The sequence below is a fragment of the Balaenoptera ricei genome, chromosome 2 (assembly GCF_028023285.1).
Source record: "Balaenoptera ricei isolate mBalRic1 chromosome 2, mBalRic1.hap2, whole genome shotgun sequence".
Lineage (NCBI taxonomy): Eukaryota > Metazoa > Chordata > Mammalia > Artiodactyla > Balaenopteridae > Balaenoptera > Balaenoptera ricei.
Window position 1 is genome coordinate 63,684,764 of NC_082640.1, and position 16,787 is coordinate 63,701,550.

Genomic DNA, 16,787 nt, shown 5'->3' on the forward strand with positions numbered 1-16,787 from the left:
TTTCTGACTTGCAAAACTATTTTAAAAATGTACATTCATAGAAAACAAAAGGTTTTTTCCAACATATAGATGTCTGCCATCACAAAAAAATTACTTGAAAAATAATGTCTCTCTTTTTATAAATACACAGTCTATGCAGAGTTAATTTTCTTATTCAGTTTTAGGAAAAAGTAAGTCTGTATATATGCATTAATTTGACAAATATTTATTGAGTGGTTACTACGAGCCAGGCATTGTTCTAGGTACTAAGGATGCAACAGTGAACAACAAAGATAGGTAGGGGTGGGGGCAGACAATAAACAAATAAGAAATTATTAGTTTGTAATAAGTGCTACGAAAAAATAAAATGAAGGTATATGATATAGAGTGACTGGGTGGCTATTTTAGATTGAATGGATGGGAAAAGCTTCTCTGAGGAGATGGCATTTGGGCTGAGGTTTGAATGACATGAATGATCCCACCATACAAAGACCTGGAGGAAGAACATTCCATACAGAGGGAATAGCTAGTGGAAGGATCCTATGACAGGAATGAGCTTGGCATGTTCAAGGAAGAGAAAGGCAGCCAGTATTGCTGAAGCAAAGAGAGATATGCAAAGTTAGAGAGAAGGAAGTGAGCAGAAAAAACATGAAGGTGAGGCTGGAGAGGTGTGCAGAGGCCACATCATTCAGGACCTTGAAGAAACAGATTTTCTTCTTCTTCTCCCTATTATTGTTCCCTCACTGCTCACAGGATGAGGCTCAGCTTTTTATCAAGGCCTTTTGTAGTCTTGTTCTTCCATTTTCTGAAACATAGTTCTTTGCTTCCCACCTCGTTATAAAAGTTATGCATGTTCATATTATAAAATATGGGAAATCCCTCTACACAGATCTAACCACCATGGATATATGACATCTTTTCTTCTAGTTACTCTCTCTTATTGCCCTAATAATCAAGCTGTACAATAACAGAATGAGCTGTTTTGCTTAACTATTGCTAGTGACTAAGTATTTAGTCACTAGAAGAAGTACTTAAGAAGAGTCATCCTACCCGTCTGGGATGTTGTGGAAGAAATTCCTACCATGAAGGTATGGCCTAGGAACCTGTGTTCTTAGAAAAGCTCCTAAAGTGATTCTCACATACAACCTGGCTTATAAACTTACGATCTAATCCAAACTATACTTATTGTGGGAATCCCTTCCATAACACTGGATTAGCGGACCTTTCACTTTTGATTCTATGATTTTATAGGCTACTAAGCACAGTCCTAAATGTGAGATAATTTTGACAGCTTAAGAGCTTATTCTTCTACATTTGCTTTAATCACTTTTGTCCTTCATTTCTGAGAAAAAAGTCAGCAGATAGACAACTTAAATTGTACACACTGACCTTCAACAAAATAACATTTTTATATTTGGGAAAGACTATGGAACTGGGAGCCAATACAATTAGACCATACTAGGGCTTTACATAAAACTTTTATTAACAGCAGTGCTGAGTTACTGGGTGGGGAAGTGGTGGGGCAGGCACTGCAAATCAGAGGCTGGGGAGCTGGGGTGTGGGAGGCAAGCAGAGGTGGTGGTGGCAGTTCTTTCCTGCATTCAACACAGACAAATTCTCATTTAATTGCAGTTGACCTCTAACTTCTGAGCTGGCCAAAAGCTCCCTTTTAAAATAGAGTAAGAATGAGCTGCCAATGGGAGCATCAACCCTCCTACCAGGGACATTAAGGCTCACCTGGACTATCGCAACAGCTTCCAAACCACTCTTTTCTGACTTCATACTCGTGACACCCAACTCACTCTCCGCTGTCGTCAGGGTAACAGTAGTAGATACTCAATAAGTGGAAGTCACAGTTTACCAGTAGTATCAGACATCTTACGTATGTTACTTACATGAGGAAGCTCACATTTCTTAGCATCAGCGCTTGAGCTTCTGACAGGCTGGTTCTAACCTACCTTCTCTAACACGAGACTCTCTATCCTGTCTCTAGGCAGTGTGATCCCTGGAGAAAGCAGGTTTTTAAAATTTTCTTTTAACATCTTTATTGGAGTGTACTTGCTTACAGTGTTGTGTCAGTTTCTGCTGTGTAACAAAGTGAATCAGCTATACGTATACATATATCCCCATATCCCTTCCCTCTTGCGTCTCCCTCCCGCCCTCCCTATCCCACCCCTCTAGGTGGTCACAAAGCACCGAGCTGATCTCCCTGTGCTATGCAGCTGCTTCCCATTAACTAGCTATTTTACATTTGGTAGTGTATATATGTCAATGCTACTCTCTCACTTCGTCCCAGCTTATCCATCCCCCTCCCCGTGTCCTCAAGTCCATTCTCTACGTCTGTGTCTTTATTCCTGTCCTGCCCTTAGGTTTGTTAGAACCATTTTTTTTTTTTTTAAGATTCCATATACATATGTGTTAGCACATGGTATTTGCTTTTCTCCTTCTGACTTACTTCACTCTGTATGACAGACTCTATGTCCATCCACCTCACTACAAATAACTCAGTTTAGCTCCTTTTTATGGCTGAGTAATATTCCATTGCACATATGCGCCACACCCTCTCTATCCATTCACCTGTCAACAGACACCTAGGTTGCCTCCATGTCCAAGCAGGCTGTTTTAAACTGTCATGCCTCCACACGTGCTTTTATTGTGTCCTAGGATGTTCAACCCCCTCCTCAACATTTAGCAATCTTCTCTGTGCCTTTTAAAATCTGGGTCAGAGATCATCTGTTCTACAAAGCTTTCTCTTTTCTCTATCAGGTAGTTTGTTACTCAATCCTCCTGCTCCTACAGCCTGTTACATAGAACCTGAACCTTTAGAAATATGTGTGAATAAATGAATGAATGCATAAATGAAAGATAAGACAAAGAAATAATTGCTTTTCTCACAGCCTTGAATATTATACTGTGGACAGCACAAAAATGTAACATATGCATCCCAGGAGGAGAAACTCATAAAGTCCTAGAACTCAGAGCCTAAAAATTTCTTGAGGGCTTCCCTGGTGGCGCAGTGGTTGAGAATCTGCCTGCCAATGCAGGGGACACGGGTTCGAGCCCTGGTCTGGGAAGATCCCACATGCCGCGGCGCAACTAGGCCCGTGAGCCACAACTACTGAGCCTGCGCGTCTGGAGCCTGTGCTCCGCAACAAGAGAGGCCGCGACAGTGAGAGACCCGTGCACCGCGATGAAGAGTGGCCCCCGCTTGCCGCAACTAGAGAAAGCCCTCGCATAGAAACGAAGACCCAACACAGCTAAACAATTTAAAAAATAAATTAATTAATTAACTAAGAAAAAAAGAATGAGGTTCTCATTTAAAAAAAAATTTCTTGAAGCAAGCAAATTTGTCTGGCTCTCCTAAGAACTGGCTGATTTCACAGAAGTCTGGGCAATACCACTTTTTATTTAAATAGATACTGGAGACTGAGATAATTTTATTTCCACAATTAGATCAGGAGTTTCCAGAGGACTAGAAACTCTTTTCCTTTCTCTTCCATATGTTCTTTTTTTTTTTTTCTTATTGGAGTAAAATTACTCTACAAGTGAGGAGACAGTAAGGGTCATTTCTAGTAACTACTTTTGTGGACATTTTGCCATCCTGGATTCCCACATCTGGTATAGAACCCCATGCCTTTCAGGCTGCGTGTGACAGTGGAAAGGGCACAATCTGAAGTCAGAAGACCTGGGTTTTGGTTCTAGGACTTCCAGAATATGTGGGTGGATCCAGGCACATTACCTCTCCGCTGAGTCTCTTAATGTATAAAATGGGAATAATGATACTTGTTCTCCCTGCCTCACCATGGTGTTATGAGGATCAAATGTGATTTCATGTGTGAAAGTAACTTACAAATGGTGACGTTCAGTAGAGAAGTAGGTGTCATCATTTAAGTAATTAGAAAGCATCAGCTCTTAGGATGGCTTGGAGACTGGTAATAATTTTTTAGAATTCCCAAACTAAAAACACTGCAGTAAGTAGTGTGGGGAGAAATTATTGATTCCAAAGCATTTCTCTGCCTTGTTCTAGATGATAGCTAATCCCACTAAAGGGTTTATTTTTGAAAGCAAGATTCTAATTATTTTCTAGAGGCAGTGGGCAAAAGGAAGACTTGTTTGTTTAGAATTATTTTAAGCTGGATATGTGGGGAAACAATTTTATTTCTGGATCCTATAATGAATGAGCTTACAGTAATTCAGCAAACATTTGCCAGAAAATGCCTAAAGCCAGCTCTATTAAATAAAAAGAAATGAGTAACATGCTACAATCCACCACACAGGAGCTACAAAAAACATTTTAAGATTTCAAGCACAACTGCATCATGCCCATAGGAGGCCAAAAAAGCCACAGGAAGGGCTTTACCGCTCATCGGAGGTTTGTAGTCGGATCCTAGGTCTGGCAGACGGCTTCCTTTCCCTGCAGACCCTGAGGCTGAAGAAGAAGAACTCATGTCAATAACAACCCAATCCATTGGTGTGACAAGTCTACTTCACAGCTAGTGAGTGTTTTCTACAAAAAAAAGTATTTTCAGTCTACTCTGTCCATGAGAAAAGGAAGTAGCACGCACACAACAGGGGAAAATATAGCCTATTTGTGCAAAACAAACTAAGGTATAGCTTTCTATGCAATGAGGCATCTGAAAGGCTGACACCCTTGTTCCATGGCTGTATCTAGGGTGTAACAAAGCTGCCCCTTGCTGTTAAGGTTTCTCTAGCCCAGGAAACATTTGCTGAAATACTACCCAGAGCACTTATGGCAAAAGTAGCTTCTCGTGGAAAAGGGACTAAGGGGACCAGTTAGGCTAACTTCTGCATTAAAGAAATGGACTCTTCCAAGGGACCGGCTATGTTGATCTGGCCTAGTGGGTGTCAGTAGTGTTTGGATTCTTTTCTCAAAATATAAAGCTGCCTTTCCAAATATAAAGTTACTCTAAGCGGGAGCAGGAAGGCAACTGGACGTTCAAACTGGGTTCTCAGTTCTCGCTCAGTCAACCTAAATATCCAAAGATAAAAAAACAGTCTTCCCTCTAGTTGCTCACAAAAGACACTGTCTCCTAATCCATCATCATGGAACATAACAAGTGAGGCTGCTGACCTTGGGCTTGGGACCACCTCATAAGCAGGCCTCAGAAAACACAAATATCAGTTTTTTAGAAATTTATATTCTTGGTCTTGAATTTTATTCTTCACATTTATAGAAAAAGCTGCCTTGTAAAGCAAATATAAGGAGTCCGTCCCCAGTAAAGCAAAGGTATTCCTCAATCCAAAGTCTGGGGCCAGAAGGCAGTCTCATACTTCTTTTGAAGAAGTTTGCAAGAACTGCAAAGTAGAGCTGTTCCACATAGTTAATACAGCACAGTGCGTAACAGACTGCCTGCACCGGAACACTGGCTCCATCATGCACTAACTGTTTGACTTTTGGCAAGTTATTTAGCTATTATTTTTGGGTCTTAGTTCCCTCATTGTAAAACAGTGATAATAGTGGTACCTACTTCATGAAATGGTTGTGAGGATTAAATGCAAATTTAATCCTATAAAGTATTTTGAATACTGCCTGACACACAGTAAATGTTCAATAAATATTAACTACTAAATAAATCTTTAGGGAAGAATACTATCTTATCCTTTGCAGAGGTAAAGAGCATGAAGCTTCAGAAAACACTTATAAATGAGAGTTATTTCTACAAAATAAAGCTTGACTGGAAATGCGTAAACCAGACGTGTTGCTGTAAAACATTACAGCTAATATCAAGTACTGCTATAAATTATCAGACTTGGAGGAAATGGAAGAAATTAAAATCTGAAGGTTTCTGTATGTAGTTCATTTAACGAACTACATTCATTTCATTTCTAAAAATGAAATCAGTATTTTCTATGTTTCCAGAAGCTCAAAACCCCCGAAGGTAACAGAAGTTCTTGGGTATCCACAAGGGCATATTCTAGAATTTAACTCACAGTCCTTGACCCTTTCCCATTGTCCATACTCATTACTTTATCCCTTTACTTCTGATGCCGTCATTCCTCCCAAATGGCACACACCATATGTCAAGATTCCAGTTTTTCTTTTCACTGTGATAAGCTGGCAGAGATGAAACAGCCCTTGTAAGGCTCTTCATATTTAAGTGTACTTATTTGTCAGGTAGCCCACATTTAAGCCAAACTATCCAGAGTAACATATTATGTAAATAATTGCCAATGAACACACTTTGCCAAGAAACCGATTGGCTTAATTCCTATATTTCTTAACATTTTTCCTTTATATTTAACCTATGAACAAGAAATTCCAGGGATTAGCCAAACACCAAAAATAAATATGGGCAAAGAATTTTAAATACCAAAGGTGCGGTGTAGCTGAGAATTGCACCCTGGCTTATGGGGTGAAGTGAGGGAAGAACAGTGAGCACATTTATATTCTGTGCATATTCAGTATAGTTACTTTTTTATTCTCATGCTTAAGTCAAAGGTTCTACCATGATTAGGGTGCCTTACACACAGACACACACACACAGACACAGAGGTATGTTTGCAGTTTCTCTAACATACAACAAAAGGCTCATTGAATGCAAACACATTTCCAAAGCCCTAAAACTTGAAACTTCAAATTCTGAATCTTCCTTGCCATTAACCAAGATCCAAAGACTGTATTTCTATTAACTACTCCTAAAGAATAAAAGCAACCATCAAATTTACTTTTACTGCTCTTAGTATAGAAAACAGGTACCAACTTTAGCTGACTTCCCAGAGATGAAAATCACAAAGTATAGTTACCTCTCCACCATAGCAATTGCAGTGAAGAGACTACACTGACAATTTCAAGAATGGTGACACTGAGGCCCAAGCTGCCTAAACTTCCACTGTAAACTGTCTCTATCCTCTTTTAAAATAAGCAGATATATTTAAGAGAAGAAATGGAAAAACAGCTCTGAATTAAGCTTACAACAAGAGAATAGAGACCACTAATTTTGTCACAGATAATCATACAATTCAGTAGGGTACATCTGTAGATTTTCTGTTGAGAGGAGGAAAAGAGGGTATTCACTGAATTTGATTAAATTTTTCACTTAGAGATGTTAATAAAATTCTAGATGCTACAAACATGACAAATTGGTATGCTTGTTCTCATCATGGCCCAAATCCCTATCTGTGTCACAGAATTTCAGTATCTTAGTGCAAATGATAATCTGGCCCACATTTAAGGCCAATCTCCTACAGCTGCAGAAGTCTGACTCAGTTTTTTTCCTGCCAGTCTATTTAGCTCCTAAGGATCAATAGATTCCCCAACTTTTCAGATACTCCAAGTGCCACAAACATGGACTCAACTCTACTGTGGCCAATAAATATTTGATTTTTAACACATGGTACTGGTACTGATTTTCACGAAAAGAAAAAACCAAAAAAACCAAAAAGCTAATAATAGGTCACAAAAGAGAGGAAAGGAAAGAGAGGCCATCTACTCATTTACCTTGATCATTAGCCATTTTATCAGAGGAGTCCGCTAACAGGCCAAGCACAGGGGAAGAAAAAAACAAGAGCAAGGATCACAAGCTTTGAAGATGGGACAGGCAGAATTTTTAAAGGAAAAAATAAAAACCCACAAACTTCCAAACACGTTGAGTCTTGTTTTTCATACTAACAGAAAAGAAATCCATGTATGGTTTCCATACTTCCAGACTCAGTCCCCGACTTACTTTTATTCCTAAGCTTACTTGGTTCAATATTTTACCTTCACTTTCTTATCTAGAGTTTTCTCTAAAGGGCCCCTTTTAGTCTCTTTCTCTCTACAAAGGTCCATGAATAAGCCTTTCAGGTTACAAGCCTGCATGTGTTGAAAGAGAATCATCCATCACAATAAACATGCTACTCTGCTGTATGGGAACCAAGAGAATCCCATCTGATCTGACTGGTAAGAACTTTTAGATCACTGCGATTCATCTGCCTCAAACAGCCCGAAGTCAAGAGTTCCCCTGTAAATTATATGGTTAGGTCAGTAACCTAGGGAACACTGATTTGGTAGTCAGTGGGTGGGATCATTTTGAGATAAATGCTCACACTGTGGCTCATAAGCACACCATCAGGACTTCCTGTATCATCCACAGTCTCTACATGCTAAAGTGACATGTGCATGCATAGCTCCACTCAAGAGACACACAATGAAACACTCTGTTTGGGAGGCTTTACCTTTGGGTGTTCTGAACTGGACAGCTTCAGACATGGGCCCCATGCCCTTTGAGTTCCGAGCTTGGATTTTGAAGTAGTATGGTGTGTCAAGTGTTAATTCTTGTATCTGGTGAGTCAGCCTGTTTCCCACAACAGGCTCAATAACCCAGTCGTGTATCTCTGCATTCACATCCGTACTGTAATATATGATGTAACCTATCCAAAGGAATTAATGGGAAAAGAAATCTTATTCCTGCTTTTTCTTTTGCAATCAGTTAAGTCAATAAAGATATATGTTACAGCATATACAAATAGAGAACTAGTTACAGATTAAATTAGCAATGGTAAAATGCATTTTAAATGCTACACTAAACATAATATAGAGAAAACCACAATTTCAACAGTGCCAGACTGTAAATTACCATCTATATCTGCAGCTGAAATAATAAAAGTAAAGATAAAAATATAGGGTTAAATATTCTCATAAGCTAGGAAATTATATAAGGAAAATAACCTAATCATCATTCCAACATCCTATACTTCAAGGGTCTACAATTAACTCAATGCAGTTTTGAAAACTAGTAACTAGTAACGTCCTGACAATACTATATATATATATTTTAAAATTTATTTATTTAATTTATTTATTTTTGCCTGCATTGGGTCTTCGTTGCTGCGTGTGGGCTTTCTCTACTTGTGGCAAGCAGAGGCTACTCTTTGCTGTGGTGTGCGGGCTTCTCATTGCGGTGGCTTCTCTTGTTGTGGAGCATGGGCTCTAGGCGCATGGGCTTCAGTAGTTGTGGCACGCAGGCTCAGTAGTTGTGGCTCACGGGCTCTAGAGCACAGGCTCAGTAGTTGTGGCGCACGGGCTTAGTTGCTCTGTGGCATGTGGGATCTTCCCGGAGCAGGGCTTGAACCTGTGTCCTCTGCATTGGCAGGTGGATTCTTAACCACTGCGCCACCAGGGAAGCCCCACGATGCTATTTTAACTCTCACCAATGTGATTTCCCAGGAGAAAAACTCCTAGGAGACGCGCAGCCACCTCTGCTAAATTCTCCCAAACCTGGGGTGGGTAAAGTCACAGTGAAACGTCACCTGATATATCCACCAGAGGGCACTCAATCTCCATGGTTGAGGCAGGAAGAACCACAACCACAAGCCTACCTGACCTACACAGTGCAAAAATGCACTGCATCATTACTGGTTTTAAAGACAAAACAAAATGTAATCCATGTCAAGTCATGCTTAATTCCTTTATGGAAGAGGCACATTCTAAAACCTAAATTAAAAATTTCATAAAGACTTGGGATTTATGGAAAGGGATTCCTATTGAAAGCCAAGGCAGGGCAATGCTAAGAAAGGCCTTCAGTTTCCTTAGGCTGCCTTATTCATACAAAGAAACTTCAGGAGGCAAACTCCTACTCCACAACATACACCTACCTGGAGCAGAGGCAGGTTTTCCCTCCCTGATAAGGCCAAGGAAGGCATAGTGCCCTCTACCCTGAAAAAATTCAAGGTCCCTTCAAAGGCCTAAGCCAACTGGGACTTTTAACTCTAGTTGTAAGAGCACAGGAAGCTGAAGTAGCAGCTCTGGGTGAAAAAAGAAACTAAAAGCCTAATGGGTTTTTTTGGCTTCTGGGTAAAAGAACTGAGTTTATATTTATTGGGTATTATCCTGTAGAATTAGGCAGGGTCTTTAATCTCAAAGCTGGTCATCTAGTCAGAGATAGAGAAGAACAGCTTTCCTGAGGAAAATAAATATGTCCATAAGTTCCACTATAACCAAAGGCTGTCTAGTGCAACCCATGACCTTCAGACTTTCATGCAACATGGGTCAGAACAACCAGCTAGTGAATCATTTTTATGTCACTAAACAGCACGTCCTTGCTCCACCTTCCAGGACCATCATGACTCACAGCACCTCATAAAATGGCCAAGACAGCCTTAAGACCCCCACTTCTCCTAACAAGGAGGCACTCTCCTGGAATGCTTCTGCCAGGCAGGGACAGGGAATAGTCACACACTCAAAGTCATCTTAGGCCTCTTACCTGTAATTTTGCCATTGGCTTCAGAGGGAGGCTGCCAATTTACAATTATGGTCCTAGGTTTTCCCTCTTTACTCACAACTGTCACATCCTTGGGTGGAGAAGTAGGAACTACAAAATAATAATACTTTCAGTAATTCCCATCCATTTCAATTTAATTCACCCTTTCCTCAACCCTTTCCATTTAGAAGGCACAATGAGGGGCAGAGGCAAAAAAGATAAAGCCTCCTGGCTTCAAAGAATTCATTGTCTATCTATAAATAGCTCCAATGAAAAGAAGAATATGCAAAGTACCAAAGAGGAAATACCACACCATGAGGATACAGAATAGGCATCCAGATGGGGAGGTCAGGGATATACAGGCTAGTTAGGGAAATCAAAAGACATTTGTAGTCCCTGCTTGATAGATCAGGAGACTGAAAATGAGAAATGTTATATAATGTGCCCAAGATGACATTTTCCCCCCAATTTGGACTGTTTTGTTAGAATACTTTTAAGTATAAAGTAACTTTCTCTCTACCTATAGTTGGCTCTCTAAACCAAATACAATGTTTGAAAACCACCATTCCCCCAAAGAATAAATGATTTACAAATTGATGCTTTTTTTTTTATGTTAAGTTTACGCTGAAAAGATACTGTCAACTATTGAAGGTTACTGCTCTGCAATGTAAAGCTGTTTATGGAACAGAAAAACCAATAAAATAAAAATGACAGTGCATCTGTATTTCCATGTTATGGCTGAAAACTTTTAATGTACTAGTTGGAAAATGAGCAAAGTAAGTATATCCTTAAATTTACTCTTCTCTTCCTAAAATACTGGAATTCTCCTAGTATAAAACGGAAGGCAGCCCAGTGAAATGCAAACTCCTGATGGAGTATCATTTATTACCTAATGGGCTGGAATGAAAGCACAAAGATATTCTTAAAACTGGCAAAGAAAGCAAACTCAAGGTCTATTTAAGCTTTTGTGCATTATATTTCTTTCTCTCCAAATCTATCCCCTTTTCTCTGCAGGAAATTCAACCAACTGTGAAGATAAAAAGACATTAGGGCCAAACCCAGTCTACAGAGACTTTATAGCTCCATTTTTTCCATTATTCATTTAAAAGAGAGAAAGAAATAGAAGGGTGGAATAGACAGAGCCTCCCAACGGTAACACACCTCCCCATGCTAGGGAAGTACAAGGGGCAGAAGGGTAGGTCTATAAGTGAGCAAAAAGCAAGCAAAATCTTAAAATTGGATGGCTTGCTTCCCCCTTGATTTACTTAGCTGTCTTTTTTCTTTCATGTTTACTTACAGACAAAAACCCTAAGAATACTCCAGTGGGAGATTTTATAAGACACTAACCAGTTCGCAAGAAAGCTCCTAGGGCAGGCTTGTGGGGCTCTGGTAAAGTGCTGAGGCTCTAGCAAGCATAGCATTGGTGAAAGGCAGGCCACTTCATCTTTTCTATCTCAATTTCCCAGTAAGGCCAGGTTAATAACCGTTAATTCCTTACATCTACACAGTGCTTTACAATTTACCATGTACTTTATTTACAGGGTACTTTATTTTACCCTATAAAGTAGGAAAGGCAGAGATCACCCCTCTTTTATAGATGGAAGAAATAGATTCAGAGAGGCTGGATGACCTGCTTATGATCACAGTCAATAGATGGTTGACCTTGGAATTGAACTCAAGTCTCATGACTCCTAAAATCTAGTACACTTTGCATTATATTGTCCTGCTATTTGCTGATGTTCTTGTACACGATGAAAAAACATAATTCATCAGCTGAAAAAGCAAACACTGAACTCCAGCTGTAGCTGCTCACTGTGTTCTGTAAATATGTCAATTCATGCACTCAATTCTTTCCTTGGGTAGTAAAAACAGGTGATGAGATGTCTTATGACTTGAGATATGGCCCAACATTAGCACGGACTTTCACTGGCTTTCACATCTTGCAAAGAGAAGAAATGCCATGTGACAAAGTTCTGACAACACATACCTAATTCAAAAGTGGTGCCATGTGCTGTCATACTCCATGTGCTTGATCTTCGACCTTTGGTCACCATCACAGAGAATTCATAGAGCGTATTTGGTTTTAAACCAGTCACCAAATAACTCAAAGTCGTTGCATTAGCATTCTGGAAATATATGAATCAAGAGCTTCAGAGTCAGAAAATATCAAGAATTAGGTTTTCAACCAGAACAAATGTGCCAGTACCTTATACTTGGTGTTTGCTGGGATGTTGGTTTTCCATCGGACTGTGTAGTATCGGGAGTCTGTAATCTTCTGGTGTTTGGGCAGTGAGTTGTCTGCCCATGTAATCCTTATGGTGTCATGACTCAGAATGGAAGCCTGAACTCCCACTGGTGGCATCATGGGAGTAGGATCTGGCACTGGAGTGTATGGAGCATTAATAACAAATAAATCAACTTCAGAAGTGTCTGGGTAAAAAGTAATTAAAAAATGGAAGTGGCATTTTAACATAAACAAAAATAAAAGAAAAGGGAAATGCAGGGTAATATAATGGAATGAAAGGTGAGAAATGGAGAAAGAGAAAGAGAATCCAGAGTTAACAGATAACCACCATTCATTTAAAAGAATATTTCCACTTGTGTTCTTTCAGGAAAAAATTGCAGGAAAGCATCTAGAGAAACAGTAATTAACTATTTTCTTCTCCTGTATTCTGTATGTATATTGAATAAGTATATAAAATTTGGTAATCCAGTGATTATATTAATGTATTCAAACTTGAATTTTCTTTTTCCTAAGAAGTTTTCTTTAAATTACTTGAAAATTCTACCTCCTGTCCAAAAAGGATCAGTAAAAGATGAAAACTGCTTTTAACATCAAGGGTATTCTTTCTAAACAAATAACACAAAGCTCATGATCTGTTTTGATATTTCAGTGACTATGGTTGAATTTTGCGGACATGGCTTATCAATGGGTATCACTGGACATGTAGGGGTCCCTACTCTAAAACATGAGTCCTGAATATCAGCCAACAGCAACTTAGCCTGGCCTTGGTATTGGGCGTATCTGATACCCATGCAGGGTCCAGTTCAGATCTGCTGATGTCCTGGGTCTAGAAGAAGTGCAGCAACATGGCTCACATGCAAATAAAGCAAAGGGAACTCAAGGGCATTACTCTTCGTAGAGGAAAGGTAAGCTGACGCCACGCAGGAATATTTCCACACTTTCTCCAGTAGACTTAGAACAACCCACTGATGAATCCCAATCAGTTATGGGAAATGCCAGTTATTAAGGGTCTAAGTGACACAGCCTTTGAACTTTAGAAATCAGAGCACTTATTTGATAGAAAGGAAAGTCTATACTCATGTGCTGTCCTGCACCATATGCAACAGACACATTGTCTAAGCTTCATTGTCAAAACAAAGGCCAGAATGAGCACAAAGGCACCACGAGCCCACGGCAATAGAGCAGCATCCATTTGGGCTTTCCCAACTCTTGGCCAGTTTTCTAAGTATATACACACTGATTTATTTTAAGTGAAGGTTTTAAAGTGGGTTTCCCACATAGTTACAGTGACTAGTCCTTTCTATAACCTAAAATCTGAAATGGCATGGGCCTCGTTTATGAATAATTGCCAAGCTAAAGAAATAGTCTCCATTTGTGTATTTCCTACACAATGAAGACTAAAAATAACACAGGAACAGCATACGTTATAATCAAGGGCTTTGTTCAAAGATCAGGACACATGCCAATTAGTTACAGAAAAGGCACCTTCAGGTGCAAACATCACCAAGACTTCTTTGAGAACTTTTTTCTTATTTGTAACAACTCTTGGAAAAGATAACTAGGTTACATGACTTATGAACATTTCCCCTTGTATATTTCTAGCCATGCTATATTTTTAAGTCACATAAAAGAAAATAATTCCGAATTTGTTTTTTTTCTATTATAGACTGATTTAAGAAAGTAGCAAACCGCTTAAATATTCTTTTTCACCTTAACTTTTTTTCCTTTCTGAAATACCAAAGCTATCTTTAAGAGAACTTATAAATTGTAAGCACACAGGAGCAGAAGACAGGACAGAACTATCAAATATGTAGCAATGGTGCTGGTGTTTTTAAGTAAAAGCATAAAAAAAGGGGACAGAGATTATCTTTTTAAAACGAATAATGCCAAATCCATACTACTATGCAAAGTATCCAGAATACATAGCAGGCAATACAGATTCACAATTTTGAGAAACAAATAGAAAAGAGCATTTCTGAAAATGATAAATTCTTCGGTTTTCAGTACCCTTTAGAAAACTTTGCAATTCTAATATATTCACTTCAATGAACTTTCTCATTCAAATCTAAATCACGTTTTACATAATCTACAGAAATTTTACATCATTCTTTTAAAGATATTTTAAATAGATTAAATTACTAAGAAAAATAATAAATATTTGGTCTCTTTTGTAATAAATGTACAGTTGATCAAATGTATAGTACATATGACTTCATACTTTCTATAAATATAAAAAGCACATAGAAAAATACCGTCCCAACTAACTCAGGTGACTAATAAAAAAAATGTTGGATTCATCAGTCATATACATTTATTCCATCAGTAACCTATATATTTCCTCAGAGATATGGAGATCCTTTCATTTTTTTTCTCATTTTAGTTATAACTCACATGACCAAAAGATGAAAAATCATTTTTATTTCTCTCACGACTATGCTTTCTAGATCCCAACATATTAAAAACATGTGTTACACATTTACATAGATTTGTTTACATGACAGGACTGTTAACATTTTCTAAAAAGCAAAACAGGGATTCTTAGAACTTTCCATTTTTGAAGCCCATTTATTTTCCTATTTGAAGCCTGTACCCTAAATTGCCATATACTTTTCCTTTCACTGATACCTATGGGGTAGGCCTCATGCCAACATTCTACTTAAGCTGCTGGAAAAAATGCTGAAGACCAGAGATGGACGGGGTACCTTACCTGTGTGAGGTCTGGTCACAGCACTCTCATAGAGGGGGATACCTTCACCCACATTGTTAAACGCTTTCAGGGTAATCACATAGTGAGAGCTGGGATCTGAAGGAAAGAAACAAGTGGAAGCACTTAAAAAAATTCTCACTACAGAATTAAAAAAAATTCACGGGTGACGATGCATAATCTTAATTGCAAAAAAAGCCAGGAAAGATTTTTAAATTTTTTATGTGGGATTATTCTGGGGGTGGGGAGGTATGGAGATGGCAGCATACAGAGTATATAGAAAAACTGGCTGGGATAAACTTCCTGGAATTAGTCCCAGGAGTCAGGTTGACTGTTCCTGAATCCTCTCTTGGCTTCAACTAATCAATGGTTTAGTGATGTTATTGTATAGTGAAGAGCTTGGATTAAAATGAATAAATACGATTTTCATGTGCTGGAAGACCATAGGTGGAGCTTGGAATCAAACAAATCCCTTTTCTTCTCAGGAGGACAGCAATTGGAAGTCAAGCTAGACAAGTAGGAGATAAACTGTTAACTCAGTAACTGCTGAAGATCCTTAACTCTCTGGGGTGCCTCCAAATCCAGGAATGCCAACTTAATCTAGCCTTCATGCAGACTTCTTGGTTGGAAAAGACATGGCCCAGAATTTCAACCAGCTAGGAGGTGATGCTGCAGGAAACGTAAGACTGAAAGAAACACTCCTCCAGGTGATCATATAAAATGCTGCTAGTTAGACTTGGTGAAAAAGAGAGGTATTAAATAGTTGGAATAGTATTCATTCTCCTACTGGCTAAGGCAAATCAGGAAGACTCTATCACATTCCTGATCCAGGCAAGGTTTAGTATGGGTACTTCAAAAGTCTAGCCTCAGAAATGAAGACTTGGGCTCCACTGAAGTGTTGCAGGGGGAGAAGCTGACCCATAACACTCACTTCTGGCAAAGCTGGGTAGATTTCCAAAGTGGCCACACCTCAAGTGGCCTGCATTACTTTAAAAGCTGCTTGGTGGCCCGTCCTCTAGATACCAGTGAGCAATATGTAAAGGCATCTGGTCTTCCAATGTGAGAAAGAATTGACAACAAATGGAATCAACAAGACTTAGTACTTGACTGGCAGGAAAGGGTGCTGATATGGGCAACATGGTGGAAGGTGATGTCATTCACTGAGATTGGGGACAGAGGCAGAGCAACTACGATACACATTTTCCAGACTTGATTCTAGGCTCCCTTCTATTCCTACTCTTCACTCTCTCCCGATGTGCTTTCATTTATTTCCTTGGTTGGATTAGCATGTATGTGCCATCAAGTGCAAACTAGTCCTGACTTTTCTTCTGAGCACCGGACCTCTATGTTCAACTGTCCGTCTGGATTTCCACATGGATGTCTCAAATCTCTCTCTCTCTCCCCTTTCTCTGCTCCTTCAGCTGCTCCAGTTTTCCCTAGAGTTCATAAATGGCATGACTATGCATCCTGCTGCTCAAGTCAGAAACCTGGGAGTCATTAAGACCTCTCCCTCCTCCCCTACGCAAATGATCAAGCCTTGGTGATTATACCTACTTGCCTCTCACCACTCTGCCTTGCTCCCTGAGCTCCATCTTTACTGGCCATCTCAGTTCACTGAGCACTATGTGCTCTCTTACTACTGGGCTGCAACATGTGCAGC

The 16,787-nt window shown here is 39.3% G+C and overlaps 1 protein-coding gene across 5 annotated transcripts in view; it reads right to left on the reverse strand.

The window, feature by feature from the left end:
- Positions 1-16,787, reverse strand: part of NEO1 (neogenin 1) — a 250,724-nt gene that overhangs the window by 17,932 nt on the left and 216,005 nt on the right. For all 5 annotated transcript variants that reach the window (XM_059912801.1, XM_059912799.1, XM_059912797.1 and 2 more), the window contains exons 16-21: positions 15,131-15,226; positions 12,385-12,560; positions 12,166-12,304; positions 10,182-10,289; positions 8,155-8,349; positions 4,340-4,408 (exon numbers count right to left, since the gene is read on the reverse strand). In XM_059912801.1, coding sequence (XP_059768784.1) covers positions 4,340-4,408; positions 8,155-8,349; positions 10,182-10,289; positions 12,166-12,304; positions 12,385-12,560; positions 15,131-15,226 — 783 coding nt within the window. The remainder of the gene's footprint in view (positions 1-4,339; positions 4,409-8,154; positions 8,350-10,181; positions 10,290-12,165; positions 12,305-12,384; positions 12,561-15,130; positions 15,227-16,787) is intronic.